The sequence below is a fragment of the Ambystoma mexicanum genome, chromosome 11 (assembly GCF_040938575.1).
Source record: "Ambystoma mexicanum isolate Mex_15411 chromosome 11, UKY_AmexF1_1, whole genome shotgun sequence".
Taxonomy (NCBI): Eukaryota; Metazoa; Chordata; class Amphibia; order Caudata; family Ambystomatidae; genus Ambystoma; species Ambystoma mexicanum.
This window is the reverse complement of record NC_090934.1, coordinates 1,313,523,508-1,313,542,190: the sequence shown is the minus strand read 5'-3', so window position 1 is coordinate 1,313,542,190 and position 18,683 is coordinate 1,313,523,508. Positions and strand designations below refer to the sequence as shown.

The 18,683-nt window shown below is 51.0% G+C and overlaps 1 protein-coding gene across 1 annotated transcript in view; it reads left to right on the top strand.

Moving 5' to 3' along the window:
* Nucleotides 1–11,225: 11,225 nt before the first annotated feature.
* The window catches only part of GLDN (gliomedin), a 208,055-nt gene continuing 200,597 nt past the window's right edge, over nt 11,226–18,683 (top strand). The window contains exon 1 of the mRNA XM_069624809.1: nt 11,226–12,577. Within this exon, the coding sequence (XP_069480910.1) occupies nt 12,185–12,577 (393 nt within the window). The 5' untranslated portion in view covers nt 11,226–12,184. The remainder of the gene's footprint in view (nt 12,578–18,683) is intronic.

The following is an 18,683-nucleotide window of genomic DNA, read 5'->3' as shown; positions in this document are numbered from 1 at the left end:
GACCCTGTCCCCTCCCTTCTTATTCCTAAAATCTTCCCTCTACTTATTCCCTACCTAACCTCCTTCTTCAATATCTGCCTTTCCTTGGCCTCCTTCCCCTCTGCTTTCAAAGATGCCACTATCATTCCGATTCTGAAGAAACCTACCGCTGATCCCCTGCTCACCTCGAACTTCCGCCCTATCTCACTTCTCCCTTTCCTCTAAACTTCTTGAGCGCCTTGCCTACTCACAATGCTCATCCTTTGTCACTAATCTCTCTCTCCTTCCCCCCTCTCAATCTGGATTTCGCCCTAAACACTCTCCTGAAACTGCCCTCACTTACATCCTTAACTTGCTTGCTTACGTCCTTGCTCTCTCGGCTGCCTTCGACACTGTTGATCACCTCCTTCTTTTCAACACCCTCTCATCCTTTGGTTTCAAAGCCTCTGTACTCAATTGGCTTTCCTCTTACCTCTCCTCCCGCTCTTTTACTGTTTCCTGGGGAGGCCGCTCCTCTCCCTCCCATCCTCTTGCATACGGCGTTCCCCAAGGCTCTGTGCTTGGTCCCTTCCTATTCTCACTCTACATCTCCCTCCTTGCCCCTGTGATCTCTTTTGTCATCTCTCACCATTTCTATGCTGATGACACACAGCTCTTTCTTTCCTTCTCTTCCTTCTCTCCTGACCTCCACCTTAAACTTTCCTCCTGACTCACTGCTATTAAAAACTGGATGGCTTCTTGCTTTCTTTCCCTTAACTCTCACAAAACCGAAGTAGTTTTCTTCCCTGCCAACTCCCTTCCCCCTCCCCCCTTCATTAATTTTCCTGCCTCTAATCTCACTTTCTCCCCATACGCTCGTAAAGTAGGATTTCAATTTGACTCTTCTCTCACTTTTTACCATCATATCTCACTCACCTCTCGTGCTTGTCGCTACCACCTCTACAACATTCGCAAGTTCGCCCCTCTCTTACTTTTCATGCTACTAAACTCTTAATCTCCTCCCTTATCTTCTCTCGCCTCTTCTACTGCTCCTCCTTACTTTTTGACCTTCCCACTTCACATCTTGCCCCCCTCAAATCTATTTATCACTATGCCATCCGTACCCTCTGTCTCCTCTCCCCCGTGACTCCTTCTCTGCTTCCCTTTCCTCCATTGGCTGGCACCCCTTTCATTCTCAACTTAAATTTCACTTCCTCTGTCTGCTCTTCAAATCTCTTCATGATCTTGCTCCCCTTATCTCTCTTCCCTTCTCTCATTCTACATGCCCTCTCGTCCCCTTAGTTCCGCTGAACACTTCCTCCTCACTGTTCCTCCCTCCCCCTGTGCCTCCTCCCATTTCCGCTCCTTCCAACTCCTGGCCCCCCTCCACTGGAACTCCTTGCCTCTCTCTATCCGCTCTTCTACTTTTTCCTCTTTCCGCACCTCCCTCAAATCTCTCCTTCTCCATTCCCCGCCATGACACCCCCGTCCTCTCACTCCCCTCTCCTACCCCTTTCCCCTCTTACACCCTTAACCTCTCCCCAGCCCCTCCTTTCCATCCTCCTCCTACCTTCCCTCCCTCTTCCTCCTAGCCCTCCCCTCCTCTCCCCTTTCCCCTCTGAATAATTGCTCTACATACTGTTTTTGGGACTGATTCATCTTTGTAATTTGCTTCTGTTGTTACAGTTTTTGTTATGTTAAATGTACCCTGTTGTTGTAACTGTACAGAGCTTTTGTATAAACCGTTATATAAGATTAATAAATACAAAAAATACAATACCTGCTCGTGGTCAGCATTAGGCATTAGTACTGATCCCGAGTTGGGAGGGGAAACTCCCAGGGCCCCTGTTGGTCATCTTACAAATGCCAACCACCCTTACCTGGGGTTCTTATGTTTGCACTTTGATTGGGGTGTTTTTTTCCTGTTGCCGCCAATGTGGGTAGGCGCCCCCAGACTGGTTTCAGCGAACTCCAGGGTATCAGAGGTGCCAGCGGGGGCAGAGATGGTCAGAGTACAGGTCATGGTGATCGTAGTGACTGCTGGGGTATCGGTAACCTGGAATTTTGGCCACAGGTGAACAGGGTCTTTCCAGGGCCAGTGGCATTCTACTGTGCTGATGCCCAGGCATTAACTGGCTGGCCGAAGCTTTAGCTAGATCGTCAGTATCCCAATGGTCTAGTCCACAGGGGGCATCCATGTCCCAGTTGCTGTGGCTGGAGCCTAGCTCATGCTTATTGGCCTTAATAGCCTACTCAATAGCTTTACCCCGCCAGGGATACAGACTTACGTCAGTTTCTTGGCAATACCAACATCCCTATATTTCACTAATAAGGGTGTGAGCCTCCCCCCACAGATCTTGAGAAGTCATTGAGCTCGTTCTTCATTGCAGCTGATGGTGAGCGTGGGGAGGTGATATGGAGTTTTCTCCTGGTGGTTAGAGGTTTCCACTTCGGCGAAGTCGGGGCATCATGGACGAGTTGGCGGGCGGGGTGGCTATATATTTAGTGGATGGCTGAGTTATGCTCTTTAGATTTTCGCAGGCAGTGGGGATCATTCTACAGTCTTGGTAGTTGTTTGTCCAGTACCCGAAGAGTACGTTCAGGGGGCTGGGTGCAAGAGTGCAACCGTATAGCTCCCTCCCCATCTGCCTGCTCACCTACTCTGACATCCTCCTTGTCCACTCTCCCTGTTATCATCTGGTGGCTGTTTCCTGTGACAGAGTCCCACAGCGTCCTCGACTGCAAGCAGATCCCACCGACCTCCCACTGCAGGCACCAAAGGCACCTTGTGGGGACGAACACCTGCGCCCTTAACCCCTGTGTGCTTCGCCCTCGCGGGGGAGTGCAAGAGTCTTTACGGAAAGCTGGCGGGCCGGGCTTGATGAGCAGCGGCACCATCGACAATCCAAAAGGCACCCTGCGGGAACGAACACCTGTGCCCTTAACTCCCACGGGCTTCGCCCTCACGGGGGAGTGCAGGAGTCTTTACGGAAAGCTGGCAGGCCGGGCTTGATGAGCAGCGACCGCAGTGGCAATCCAAAAGGCACCCTGCGGGAACGAACACCTGTACCCTTAACTCCCACGGGCTTCGCTGTGGGGACATCACGTGATCGCGGGAGCGTGTTCTCGCGAGATCTCGATACACGGGATCTCGTGAGCCCACGCTCCGCGGGAAAACGTTCCCGCTTCAGAGTTGGCGCCCTGCCAGCTAGAGCGGTCGTACAGGAGCCCTGCTCCTGATTACAGAAAAAGGAGAATCAACTCCAGAACCATCACTACAGCTCATAGCGCATAACACCACAGCCACTGGAGGCTTCATGGGGGCCCTATGAGCTTACGGCGTGCCACCGGTGAGCACAACCCTTCCACAGTGAAGTAACTGGGGAAGCACAGGACTTGGTCAGCGAACAGTGAGTAAGCGCCCTGCGCCACCAGTCCGCCTTAAGACATTCTCCCTTGTTCTCAGTCAATAAAGACTGTTAGAAACCCTACTGCGTCCTGTCTTACATTCAGGCCACAACATATCTGGCGACGAGGATACCTGAAGTCCCACGGACCCACCATGCAAGGCGCCACGCCACCCCCTGCGTTTCTCCCCCTGCCAGGGACACCGGCGATTCCGTGGATGCAATGGGAACCCCTTTTTTCCACCTACTTGGAAGCGGTGGGCGGCACGCGATATGCCCCCATCAGGAAGAGGGCGATGCTGTTGAATGCGCTAGGGGTTGAAGGTCAGCGTATCTTTGCAGGCCTTAAAGAAATACCGGCGGCCGACGAAGACGCTGATGACGACGACGTGTACAAAGAAGCCACACGTCGCATCATGAAGAGGTTCACTAATAAGGAGAATATTGTACTGCATAGGCTGAGATTCTATACTCGCAAACAGGAAGGGAGCGAAACCGTGGATGACTACATCACCAGGATGAGGGAACTCGCTTCTCTGTGCGCCTTCGGAGAAAATGCAGAACAGGTCATCTGCGACATGCTCGTCGTCCACACCAACTCTAGGAAAGTGCAGGACAAATTCATCCAGGAGAAGGAGGTCATCCTCGATAAAGCCATCCAGATCGCCAGGGCGGAGGAAGAAACCTCCAGCAGACGCAAGGAGGCGGGAAGTCACCTGCCTGTGCCCGAAATGGCGGCGCTACAATGGAGAGGTCGCAGAGACAAACAATCCCGCGACGGCCCCAAGGACAAAAGTCCCAGGAAAAAGGAGGCACCGAAATGCTACAGATGCGCCAGTCTCAAGCACATGGCGAACGACCGCGACTGTCCCGCCAGGAATAAAGAATGCTCCAAGTGCGGACGCATTGGCCACGTGGCTCCAGCATGCACGTGGCGGGAGAAAACCGTGTCCCGTGTCGACGGTGACTGCACCTCCACCGATGAGGATGAACTGCTGGACAGACCCATGGTTGTCATGGTCAATGCCCCCCATGCCAGGAGAGAAAAGCCCCACTGCACCATTAAAGTGGACGGTATGGAAACGCGTGTCATGGCTGATTCGGGATCCGACCTTACCATTCTGCCCATCGACACGTACAAGGAGATGATGGGACAAGAAAGAGTGGAGATTAGATCCACCAGGCAAAAACCCACCGTGTTTGGAGGGGCAACGGTCGACCTGCTGGGCTACATCAAAGCCCGCATCGATTTCAAGGGGAGGTCTACCACCACCAAGGTGTATTTTTCCCCCAAAGGTCCAGCCGTGCTGGGGTGGGATGACCAACACAAACTCAGCATGAAACTAGATCCCAGCACTCCGGAACAGGTGCTCATGATCTCGTCAGGAGCAGCGCAAAACTATAAGGAGATCTTTCCAAACCTGTTCTCCGAGAGACCGGGAAAAGTGAGAAACTTCGTACACAAAATTCGACTGAAACCCAACGCCACCCCAGTCAAGCACAAAGTAAGGGCGGTACCTGCCACCGCAAGACCAGCTTTGGACGCTCACCTGAGGAAGATGGTCGAGGAAGGAACCATTGAAACCGTGGAATCCTCGCAATGGCTGAGTCCGGTGGTGCTAGTTAAGAAGAAGTCCAGCAACGACCTCAGGATCTGCATCGACCTGAGAAGCCTGAACTTGGAGGTGAACACGGATAGCTTCCCGCTCCCCAGCATCAATGAGATCGTCCTCATGATGAAAGAGGCGGCCATTTTCTCGAAGCTGGACATGCGTGATGCCTATCACCAGATTCCCCTACACAAGTCCTCCCGCCCCCTGACTGCGTTCATCACTCCTTTCGGCACCTTCCAATACACCCGCATGCCTTTCGGGTTATCGTCCGCAGCATCCGCATTCCAGAGGATGATGAACTCCCTATTGAAAGGCCTCACCAATGTCTCATTCTTCCAAGACGACATTCTGGTATACGCCAAGGACAGCGAGACCCATGACAAGGCGCTCAAGTCAGTCCTAAGCAGACTTCAGGAGGAAGGCATTCATCTACGCCATGAAAAGTGTGTCTTCGGGGTGAACAAAGTAGAGTATCTTGGGTACTGCATCTCGAGTGATGGGGTGAGCCCCAAAAGGAACCTCATGGAGGCCATTACTGAGACGCCGGCGCCGATGTCCAAAGAGGAACTGCGCTCATTCTTAGGCCTAGCTGAGTACTATGCCAAATTCGTCCCCAGGTTCTCTGAGACCACGTCTCCCATGAGGGAGCTTCTGAAGAAGGGGGCAGTGTACTCGTGGGGCCCAGAACAAGATGAGGCTTTCGGCGAAATCAAGAATAGGATTCTACACGCGCCGTGCCTCAAACCATACAACCCTGAATGGGACACCTACATCACCACTGACGCCAGCGCATACGGCCTAGGGGCCACCTTGACCCAGAAAAAGGGCGACACAGAGAACATTGTGGCGTTTGCATCCAAGGCATTATCCTCATCCGAGAAGAATTACTCTACGGTAGAGAAAGAGATGTTGGCATGCGCTTGGGCCGTCGACTACTTCAGATCATACGTATGGGGGACAAGATTCAAGTTGATCACCGATCACAAGCCGCTAATCCACATGCTGAGCCCGGGCGGCACCAAGACGGCCACCCCCAGACTGGCCAGGATCGCCGCGAAGCTCCAAGAGTATACTTACGAGATACAACACATTGCGGGCTGGAAAAACGCACAAGCGGACTGCATGTCCAGGCTCCTCAACCAAAGCGCCCCCGGCACCACATTCCTGGAAGACGAATGTGTCGTTGCGTCCATCGGCGACCTGAGGAACGTCGAGTACATGGAAATGAGCGAGCGCCACTGGCAAGAAGAGTTCGAGCAGGACGTCGCTCTAAGGCACGTAAGCACCTGGGTGCGAAATGGATGGCCCAACGAGAGAGCGATCCCTGAAGGCCTTCGCCCCTACTGGAAGGTGAATGAGGAAATTACCGCCATGAACGGACTCATTCTCAGAGGTGATCAAATCATCCCACCCAGCGGAATCCGCAAAGTCATACTGTGCAGAGCACACTCGGGCCACTTAGGGTGCAACATGACCAGAAGAAGGATACGCGACGCATACTGGTGGCCAGGTATGGACCAGGACGTTCGGCAGATGGTCGATAGGTGCCACGAATGCTCCAACAGCGACAAGCGCCTAGCCGTGAGGCAAGCCCCCATGCTGCCCACCGAAGTCCCCAAAGGGGTGTGGCGAAAACTGGGGCTGGATTTCATAGGACCGCTGGACAACATGCCCCCTGAGCACAGATACGGGATAGTCTTGGTCGACTACTTTTCCAAATGGGTGGAAGCAGACTTCACCCCGGACATCACTACGGGAACAGTCATTGAAACTCTCACCGCCATATTTCAGCGGGAGGGCCTGCCCGAAGAACTCGTCACAGACAACGGAGTCCAACTAGTATCCAGGGAAATGGAAAAATTTCTCAAGCTTAACAACATCAAACAGCGGAAAGCAAGTCTATACCACCCACAGGCAAATGGCCTAGTCGAGCGGGCCAACCGCTTCATCAAAGGGGCGCTGCAACTGGCCCACGCCTCGGGCCTAGACCCATACAAGACGGTCAAAGAAGCCGTAGCGGCTCACCGTCTCACCCCCAACGCCGTCACAAGTGTTTCTCCGTTCCATCTGCTGAGGGGGAGAAGGGCGGCATCCTCACTGGTACCACCATGGCTTCAGCAAGTGAGGGCCGACGAAGACGTCGACATGGCTGACGTAACGTGCCGTATGCAGCAATGAAAGCACAGGGGGACTTGCGCCGAGCCGCTCGACACACACAAGTCAACAAAGGGGATCTGGTGAAGATACGACTTCCCCACAAGGACACCATCACAGGTTCCAGATACAGCAGTCCCATAGAAGTCATGGAGAGAGGGACAAACCACATCCGCACCAGCGATGGCAGGAGATGGAATCTAGAGAGGGTAGCCATGTACCGCAGGAAAGATGATACTGTACACTCCCCTGGAGACACTGGAGGAGATCAGGTCTGCCAAGAGCCATACGAGAACCATCATCTCCCGAGTGGAGACATCATAGAGCCGCAACATCGCAACGACTTCGCAAGCTCCCTTTTCCCAACCACACCCAGGGGATCACAGCAAGGAGCTGGACAAAGAGATCCCGATTCACCAGCACCCTCCCAAGGACACTTCATCGATCCCGCTACATACCCGGATCCTGGCAGGCCCCAGAGAGAGAGAAGGAAGCCCGGGAAATATGCGGACTTCATCATGGAGTGACCTCCCAGTCCTTTTTCCCAGCAGAGGAGGTGTGTGGGGACATCACGTGATCGCGGGAGCGTGTTCTCGCGAGATCTCGATACACGGGATCTCGCGAGCCCACGCTCCGCGGGAAAACGTTCCCGCTTCAGAGTTGGCGCCCTGCCAGCTAGAGCGGTCGTACAGGAGCCCTGCTCCTGATTACAGAAAAAGGAGAATCAACTCCAGAACCATCACTACAGCTCATAGCGCATAACACCACAGCCACTGGAGGCTTCATGGGGGCCCTATGAGCTTACGGCGTGCCACCGGTGAGCACAACCCTTCCACAGTGAAGTAACTGGGGAAGCACAGGACTTGGTCAGCGAACAGTGAGTAAGCGCCCTACGCCACCAGTCCGCCTTAAGACATTCTCCCTTGTTCTCAGTCAATAAAGACTGTTAGAAACCCTACTGCGTCCTGTCTTACATTCAGGCCACAACATTCGCCCTCGCGGGGGAGTGCAGGAGTCTTTACGGAAAGCTGGCAGGCCGGGCTTGATGAGCAGCGACCGCAGTGGCAATCCAAAAGGCACCCTGCGGGAACGAACACCTGTACCCTTAACTCCCACGGGCTTCGCCCTCGCGGGGGAGTGCAGGAGTCTTTATGGAAAGGTGGTAGGCCGGGCTTGATGAGCAGCGACTGCAGCGGCAATCCAAAAGGCATCCTGCGGGAACGAACACCTGTGCCCTTAACTCCCACGGGCTTCGCCCTCGCGGGGGAGTGCAGGAGTCTTTATGGAAAGCTGGCGGGTCAGGATTGATGAGCAGCGACCGAAGGGGAAATCCAAAAGGCACCAAAGGCACCCTGTGGGGATGAGCACCTGCGCCCGTAACTCCCACGGGCTTTGCCCTCGCTGGGGAGTGCAGGAGTCTTTACGGAAAACTGGCGGGCCGGGCTTGATGAGCAGCGACCGCAGCGGCAATCCAAAAGGCACTCTGCGGGAACAAACACCTGCGCCCTTAACTCCCACGGGCTTCGCCCTCGCGGGGGAGTGCAGGAGTCTTTACGGAAAACTGGCGGGCCAGGCTAGATGAGCAGCGATCGCAGCGGCAATCCAAAAGGCACTCTGCGGGAACAAACACCTGCGCCCTTAACTCCCACGGGCTTCGCCCTCGCAGGGGAGTGCAGAAGTCTTTATGGAAAGCTGGCGGGTCAGGATTGATGAGCAGCAACCGAAGGGGGAATCCAAAAGGCACCAAAGGCACCCTGTGGGGATGAGCACCTGCGCCCGTAACTCCCACGGGCTTCGCCCTCACGGGGGAGTGCAGGAGTCTTTACGGAAAGCTGGCGGGCCGGGCTTGATGAGCAGCGACCGCAGCGGCAATCCAAAAGGAACCAAAGGCAACCTGCGGGAATGAACACCTGTGCCCTCAACCCCGGGGGGCTAGCAAGATGTCAGCATAAGCTCTGAATACTAAATGATTTAAGTTAGTGCAAATTTATCTCATCAATAATGATGGTAGATAACTTGAACACGTTTCCTGTTGGTGAATATTGAGAACAGATGTAGGTGGAACATATTCACATTTATTAGAATTACCAAATGGCTAAATGGCTGTCTTATCCTTCTTAAAGCCACTGATTTAATCATTGTTCGATAAGTATGGTTATATAGACTGGTGGGAAATGGGATCATCTGGGCTTCACAAAACATATCTCCGCTTGTCAAGACCTGATTCTCGTGACCTTCCCTTTCTGGTGGAATAAGAAACACTGAGATTTCTGCTGCAGAACAGTCCACCTCCTGGCTGAAGAATGTGCTCTCCCTGGACAGTGAAGCACAGCAATTCTAGGTGGATGGTTCCATTGAAGTCGATGGTGGGACCCATTTTTGTGACGCTGGTCATGGAGACCGGTGGGGAGGGTGCCACTGAAATCAATTTTATTTTATTGTGGGTAGTTATTGAGTGCGCAACTTACTTCTGGAACATTTGGCGTACTTCAAAGTCTAAGGTGATACCCTCAAAATAAGGGCACAGTAGAAGGTGTGAAAATGGGGTTTAGGAGGCCGAGTTTTTTAAAGAGCATTTACAGAGCTATATATCTAGATAACCCTCAACTGTGGGAGCTGCACCCATGAGTGGCTGCGCACCAGGTAATGGCTATGTAGTACACAAACATGGTGGCATTTGTTGATTCGAGTTTTTCCTAACATTTCTTGGGGGAATACTTTGATGGGGACGTGGCGGCCTCACGACAGACCTCAGAGGCCGTGAGCTGGAAGCGCGTCCCATCGATCTGCCGGAGGACCGAACTAGTCTAATTTCCTCTGCATCGCAGTTCGACGCGGATCCACCTGGAAAGATTCAAGACTTTGTTGAGGGGAAGGAGACCAGGCTGTTCCGCAAAGTGCTCCTACAGGGAGAACTAGAAAACAGGTCTTCCACACTGCCCCACGAAGCCGTCAAAACTATTCTTCCAGGGCGTGGTGCCAGGATAGAAGATAGGCTCTGCAAAGCAGTGCACTAGAAGTTAAACGGGCCTGCTGGCAGGAGTGTTGCTAGGTCTGGAAAAGATCCGGTGCTACGCTAATATCAGGACTGTCGGCACTCGGGGCTAGGTAGCCACTTGGTTGTAGTCCCTAAAATTCTATCCGGGCCTACAACCAAAAGACCCGGTCTATAGCCCTCCCAAGCCCCCCCCCCAGCAACGCCTCTGCCTGCTGGCACCGCCTTCGCCCTGACAGCGGCTCCCATTGGTGGTCATTCGACTAGCCCAGGGCAGCCTGCCAAAGGGCTCTTTTCTTGCAACTACTTGGAACTTTCTCGATGCAGTAATTTGTTGTGAAATGTATATGCATTTTGCGCCCACTCATGGCTTCGCTCGGGTACGCTGTTTGGCATTTTTAGGGTATTTACATGCATAATCAATGTTTAAAAACAAAATTAATTTGTACTAAAAGAGAAGCGGTGGACATTTTGTTAAAATTGTTCCTAGCCACTACTGCAGCTTAAAACATTTCAAAGTATTTGAAATTCTAACAATCCTGTTGACACTGTGAGGAAAACGCAATGACTCAGAAAAAAAAAAAACCCTATTTCCATCTTCTTATTCTGAGTGTGCTCCAATGTTCAGCCGCTGCTGAGGACAGAACATACTTTGAAGCACATCTTATGAATGGCCAGCGCGAGGAAGCAAAGTTCAAAGCACCACTTCGAAGTACACTCCGTTCCCACATTGGCCTGGCATTGGAATGAGGCATTATTCCCTTCATTTGCAAAAGTGAAGAATGACTCCTTCTCCCTGACAACCTTTCTTACATGCAGTCATTTTCCCCGGGTCAGAAAGGCAGCGCCCTAAAATGAATAAGTGTCTCGGCCTCTCCGGGAATCGGGGCTGCCTGCTCTCCCCTCCCGCCTCTGGGCAAGGCGGAGGCGCACGCCTCTGCGATGCCTTCTACATCATTAGCTTCGGACATGGCTGTGAAAAAATGACTGGGAGAGCGAAACTGCCCACGGCGTGCCAGGGCATAATAACACGACGTCAGCCGGTCACACAAAACCGCCCTCCTTCAAGCCTGGGTTTGCCTGAGAACAATAGTCACAGCAATATCTTGATGAACCCTTTGCGGATGGCTGTGGGTTTCCTTCTCTCTCCATCTTATCACAGGGCTCACTTTCTTTCGGCCAGTCTCTTGTCCGTCTGATCACAGGGCTCACTTTCTTTCGGCCAGTCTCTCGTCCGTCTGATCACAGGGCTCACTTTCTTTCGGCCAGCCTATTCTTTCGGCCAGTCTCCATCTTATCAGAGGGCTCACTTTTTTTCGGCCAGACTCTTCTTTCGGCCAGTCTCTCCTCTACTTTATCAGAGGGTTCACTTTCTTTCGGCCAGTCTCTCCTCCATCTTATCACAGGACTCACTTTCTTTCGGCCAGTCTCTCCTCCATCTTATCACAGGGCTCACTTTCTTTCGGCCAGCCTATTCTTTTGGCCAGTCTCTCCTCCATCTTATCACAGGGCTCACTTTCTTTCGGCCAGCCTATTCTTTTGGCCAGTCTCTCCTCCATCTTATCACAGGGCTCACTTTCTTTCGGCCAGCCTATTCTTTTGGCCAGTCTCTCCTCCATCTTATCACAGGACTCACTTTTCTTTCGGCCAGTCTCTCCTCCATCTTATCAGAGGGCTCACTTTCTTTCAGCGAGCCTCTTGTTTCGGCCAGTCTCTCCTCCATTTTATCAGAGGGCTCACTTTCTTTCGGCCAGTCTCTCCTCCATCTTATCACAGGGCTCACTTTCTTTCGGCCAGCCTATTCTTTCAGCCAGTCTCTCCTCCATCTTATCAGAGGGCTCACTTTCTTTGCCAGGCCTTCATAGGATCTCTAGATGGTTTCTCTCGGGACTTTGTAGAGTTTCCCGCGTTCTTTTTTTGTCCTGTCTTTCCTCTGAAGTGTTTTCACTTTCCTGGATGGTTATCCACCTGTACTAGTTTCCTGCTCCCACTCTATACGGGTTGCTTGCTGACTTCTTCCCCAAACTGCCTCAAGCGCAGCCTGGTGGCAAGACGCAATGTACACATGGAAAGCTGAGGCGGTACACGCGGGAAGTGGTGGCAAGATGGCAAAAGTCAACTGGTGGGGCTTAGCTGCGGCGGCCTTACTAATTTTTGCTGTTCTGAACGCTGCATGCACACTTTTCCTACTGACGCAATGGCACAGCATGACCGGCCGCTTGCAGGAAATGGAGGGGCGCCTGGCAGCATCTCCCGACACTTCCTACCCACTCGACCAACTCATCGCAGAGCTACAACAACAGAAATCGCAGGATGTCGCACAGAGCCAAGTCTCTCGGAACAAGCGTAGCCACCGCCACCACCACCAGCACGGCAGTGCCGATGAACCCAACCACATCAGAGCAGAAAACGAAGATATGCTTATGATGATGACCTACTCCATGGTGCCGGTAAGCTCAACTTTCTTTAAGATACAAAGCATATATTATTCCTTTATAAGATTTTACATTGACTTGGTTGTGCTTCCGTTTTCCTCCGTTGAGGTTAGCAATGGAGCAGACAGATTTTGGCCTGACCTTCACTTATGAAATAGGGGCCATCCCTAGAATTTATGGGGCGTTAGTCGGCTAACAATGTAACTGGCCCTGTAATTTGCATATGTAGTGACATCACAGAAAATGTGAAATGGTCTTCGATACTCAAAGGGCTCCTGGGAAGTTTCATTAAGAGATGTTTCCAAGGGACACATTTCTTTGATGTCCAATTTAGGAATGGTCATTGTTTTCATGTATGGGGCTATATCCTGAATGGGCAGCAGACAGTGCGAGCTGAATGCCCTTTTGGGAGTTTGAATTTTGGCAGATAAGGCAAAGCGAGATCAAATATTTTGCCAGGGAGCACTCAATTCGGTGAAGTAGCCAGACCTGAGATCAGTGTGCGACTCAGGCTCCTCAACACATCTTCCCAGCTGCAGTTGGTAGAAATGTACTTGGCCGCAAGTCCTTTTGCCACTTTGGTTTGAAAACACCATCTGACTTTGGAAGTCAGCGTAAAGAAATCTGATGTGTGTGTCGTGTGTTATCATGATAGCATGTGTGTTTTGCTAACTGTTTTTTTCTTTTAAGCAATTTCATTTTTTTGCTTATGGTGTATATGTTTGGCCATAATCTCCAAACTAGCATCATACATTTATATCACATGATGTGAATAAGGATTATTTGGACTGCGAGAAGAAATTAACCTCCTAGGAATACTTTTTTAAAAACATAAGGCTATCTACATACCTAAAGAATGTCTCGAGATGTGATTGCAAGTATCAAGGACCCATGGCATAGGATCGTCTTTGGGGCAGACATGGCAAAGTGCCACTATTGCAGGATTGTCTTATAGTGTCATCAAAGCAGAGCCTACTTAGCAGGAAGGTCAAGAGTTCAAATGTGAACAGAATCCATGCAGTGCCAGGATAGGTGCAAACCACCAGTCCAGTCTTCAGGCCAGCAACCGCTCCTCCTATGTGTCTTGACTGGGAGCATCATCATGGCCCTCTTGCCCATCCTCCTTTCCCCTCCTCACCTGTTTGGCTTTCCATAATACTCTGCTTTGTAGCAATGACTTGAAATCTACATGCATCATAATCAACCACTCAGACAAACACATACTGCACTTGGTAACTGAACCATGAGAGTGACATCTCTCAGCACTTACCCCAGTGTCTGACTGACTGGACGCACTTGGACCCCCCCACCTGCACTTTTCCTCCCCCCTTCCTCTGTACCTTCTTGCACTTGCACGATTTGAATGCACCATGCCTTGAAGATTGTCTATCCTCCCTGCCTCCCCTCTTTGCAAGGTGGCGCCTCTACGCTCTTGGAAAAACTGCAGCATCGTCGTCAGACCTTTTTGCTGTTATCTACACTGTTCAATTGTACAATATGCAATTACTCTGCCTGCACAGACTCATATCATTCAGAAATTTAAGGGCTCTGAAGGACTGTTGTTTTTCCCCTTGTTCCCTCCCTCCTTGAGCGGTTTGAAACACTTGCCTTGTGTTATAGGCGCTATACAAATACACATTACCATCCCATACCATAAATCCTTGAAAAATATGTCAAACAAAAAAAGTAGGATTCTAACATTATTTTTCCTCCATCTTGAACACCAATAGTAGAAGGCAATCCAGTGTGGCTTGCAAACAAAATACCTTGTTTTTTTTAATGTACATTCAAGACTTAATAATCGCAACAAAAAAAGTATGTGAAAAAGGGAAACCTGGTTGCTTTTCATTGTTTCACAAAGGGATGCTTTATAGAGGATGCGATGAGAAATTGACATGCAACAAAAAAATAAATGCTTGTTGGTGTCCAATAAGCACAGATGGAACACAGGCATTGTTCAGAAGCACATGTTTGTGTGGCTTCCATTTCCTTGAAAGAAAGCATAGATCTGGGCAGCAACTGGTGCCTCGTGTGTGCTTTTCAAATGAAAATGCACCATGTTACAGTTCACATCATCTAAACGTTAAAACCTAAGCTCTTTTTTGAAAACAGGTTACTCATCTAAATCTTCATGTACACATAGCTTTCTATGCAAGTGCTCGGCTATAACAAAGAGTGTTAAGGACTACAGTACTTGCAGGCGCCAGTGGGATGTTTGCTGGGACACTGGGTAGATGTTGGGGGCAGCAGGGGGGAGGTAGGATTTCTTTCCCGACCTCAAAGCGGTTGAGCATGTCTTCGTTGACTGTGGACCGCAGAAAGAGCCTCAGGATGGAAGCAGCTCAGTCCCTCTAGAAACATAATGGGCCTCATTGCGAGGCTGGCGGTAGCTGCTGCCGCCAGTATTCATTTTTTCCCTGCACCGAGAAAAGGGCAATTACCAGGTCATTACGACATTGCTGGACCCGGTAATTGCCCTTTTCTGGACGCCGGAAAAAATTCTCACCATTCCTATTGAGCTCCATAGGGCTCAATGGGAATGGGGAAGGTGGTAGCACCGGTACCGTTAATAACGGTACCGGTGCAACTGTCATGTTCTGCTTGCGGGTGCCAGTACGGCCACCAGGTCAAACCTGGTGGCTGCAAAGGCACCCGCGAGCAGAACTCGTAGTTTGCCGGTATGGTATACCAGTATGCCCCCTCCTTCCTGCACACAGGAGTCTGTCCTGACACATTCTGGTTTCACCATCACCGTCTTGTGGCCAATGCTGGATTTTACTTTTATAGACCTCATTGATTCACGGTGCTTCACCTTTTCTCAACTCTCATGCTGGACTTGTTTTGCATCTTGTACTCATGGTGGCCCTGAATCATGCTGTTCCCATCTTCATCTTGTATCCTGGCTTGCAACATTATGTGTTAATACTGACTTCTGCAATTGTATTCGCTCTCCACTCTTGCTTCTCCACTCTTTTTCACTGCTTACTCTCTGTTCTCTCCTCCCCTGCCCTCTCCCTTTTCATATCTCCTCCCCTCCTCCCCTTACTTTCTTCTATGCACTTACTCTATCAGAATTGTCCCTGGACCTAGTATGATAGCAACCTCGTCTGTCACTCCCCCATCCCCTTACTGCCCCCCCCTCCCGCCAGCACTATCTGAAACATTGTCAGGCCTAGTACGATAGTCGCTTATTTTGTTCCTCCCCTCCCTTTCTGCACCCCTCTCCCTCACCTTTTGTTTTCCTCCTGCTCTACCAGAAATGTCATCACGCCTAGTACGGTAGTCGCCTGTCTGTTTCCATTTCCTTCCCACTTTCCCCCTCCCTTATCTATGTTTTAGCTCTTGCACTATCTGAAATGTCGTCAGGCTGAGTACGATAGTTAATTTCACATCCTTATTGTTCATGGCCTGTAAGAATGTCGTTGTATTTTCCCTTGTTCCCTCCCTTGCCTTGAAGCGCTTTGAAACACATTGTGTATGGGCGCTATATAAATAAACTATCATATCATGGTAACAATGGTACCGGCAAGCTTACCGGTACCGTTGATACTGTACCAGAAAACTCGTAATGAGGCCCAGTGTATTACTATATTTGTGGCAGCCGGTGCCTGGGGGACCCATGAGAGCAGATCCATGGGCACCATTGCAGGTGCCCAGAGCCGGCACTGCATGAAATATGATAACACCTGTTTATTCCCTTCCTAACCAAATGCTCAACTCTCATGCTCAACACGGCAGCGCCGCCACGCCCCGCAACCACCCCAACTCCTTCCTATCCTGCCCTCTGGACTGGAGCACACCTTCAGGGAGGAAAGAACCACTAAGAAAAGAAAACTCTTCTAGTCAGAGAGTGTGTCCGCTCTGAGGCCCACCGGCATGTGGCGTGTTATAAAAATGAAAATAAATAAATAAAGCTTTTGAAAAACGATAGCCTCTCTCTTGGCTTCTTTCAACATCCTCCCCTCCTCTGTCCCATCCCTTCCTACCAGCAGGCTCCGAGGCAGTCTTCTGGCAACGTGAGAGTTGGACAGAAATGATGAAAGAAAGAAACAACTTATTGGCCCTCATTACCAGTTTGGAGGTATTCTGGTGGTACATCTGTTGGAATGCCACCAAACAGATTTACCGTTACTGCCACTTGGTCCCATGGGTTTTACCATGGGATAACAAGTGGTGTTAGGCAGTGTTCAGCCACATTTTATGACTCCGTTGGGGACTTTTGGTAGAATTACCACCGGTGGAATTACTGAATGGTAATTCTGCTGGTTTTTGAAGGAAAGCTGTAGGTAAATCCTCTGCATTTCCTCCATAAATTGGTTAAATATCCACTTAGTAATTCCGCTAGTGGTAATTCCGCCAAACTTGTGATTTGACGGTGTGGGAAACGTGGCAGTAATGGAATTCACCATCACTTTTTTCCCACCCCGCCCAACTTTATGGTCATTGTTAAAGGTAATTCACTCTACACCCCGGGGTCTGTGAACAAACCTCTACCCACCCGAAACCCCATACCTGGGGCCTGCATTCACCCCACTCCATCTCACAACACTGTGTTTTACAACTGTACTATGAAAGAAAATGCCCACCCTTCCTTTCAGTCATTGTCCCCCACAGCATGCAGCTGTACGCACCCTCCCCTTTCCAATCACCCATCATTCGCACCTCTCAAGGGACATGGCCAGTCCTGTTGCCCCCCTACCCCCCACACCCTGCAACTCACCCATTACCTGAACACACAGCCTTGTCTGCAGTCATTTCATGTAAATCGTGCTTAATTGCAGAAAACAAGCACTGATTACTGTGCGCATCACACAGATCAACACGTGGTTTCTGCAATTAAGCCTGGCTAATGTGCGGCTCAGGAGTGACCTTCATGTGACCTTCATGTCCCAATCAGCATGTGGGGTAGCTCAGCAAGATGAGAAACTAGGGAGTGTTCAGCAGGTTTTGGGTTCGAATCTCCAATAGGGGGGAACGTAAAAACAAAGGTTCCATTCCCTGCTGTCCAGAATCTTCTGGGTTGCAAAGAAAGGGAACGATGTTGGATTTTCCCGCAAAGTAGAGAAACGTTGTATCTTTTTGTTTCCACCCACTGTAACCTCTGCTCTCCCCTTGGAATGTCCTAAGCTGCACCCGAGTTTGGTCTGTGAGGGGCCCACTGCGACCTCTGCTCTCCCCTTGGCATGTCCTTAGCTGCACCCGAGTTTGGTCTGTGTGGGACCCACTGCGACCTCTGCTCTCCCCTTGGAATGTCCTAAGCTGCACCCGAGTTTGGTCTGTGAGGGGCCCACTGCGACCTCTGCTCTCCCCTTGTAATGTCCTAAGCTGCACCCGAGTTTGGTCTGTGAGGGGCCCACTGCGACCTCTGCTCTCCCCTTGGAATGTCCTAAGCTGCACCCGAGTTTGCTCTGTGAGGGGCCCACTGCGACCTCTGCTCTCCCTTTGGAATGTCCTAAGCTGCACCCACTGCGACCTCTGCTCTCCCCTTGGAATGTCCTAAACTAGACCCGAGTTTGGTCTGTGTGGGGCCCGCTGCGATCTCTGCTCTTCCCTTGGAATGTCCTAAGCTATACCTGAGTTTGGTCTGTGTGGGGCCCACTGCGACCTCTGCTCTCCCCTTGGAATGTCCTAAGCTACACCTGAGTTTGGTCTGTGTGGGTATGTGTTGCTGTTAAGTATGTGCTTCCCTGTGTTGAATATACTGTGAGGGTGGTGTCGAGCCCTGAAAGGGTCACCAGCTCACTTTCAGCCTCACACCATCATACATTTCAATGTTGCCACTTGTCCCCTCTGGCATGGGCAGCCCTTTGCAGCTGGCTCCAAAATGCCACTAAAGGACCCCTCAAAGAAACAAAAAAAATACACTGCAGCATTGCAACAGGGTGAAGATAAACCCTACAATACTACACACAATGCATCCAGAATCCTAAAGGCAGGGCGCGGAGTTGAGGAGGCGCCTAGGTGTGATATGGTGGACCTATCACCTAAGGCTGAACTGGGACAGGTTCAGGAAGATCACACAATGCATCCAGAATCCTAAAGGGAGGGGACTGAGTACAAGAGGCGCCTAGGTATGATATGGTGGACCGATCACCTAAGGCTGAACTGGGACAGGCTCAGG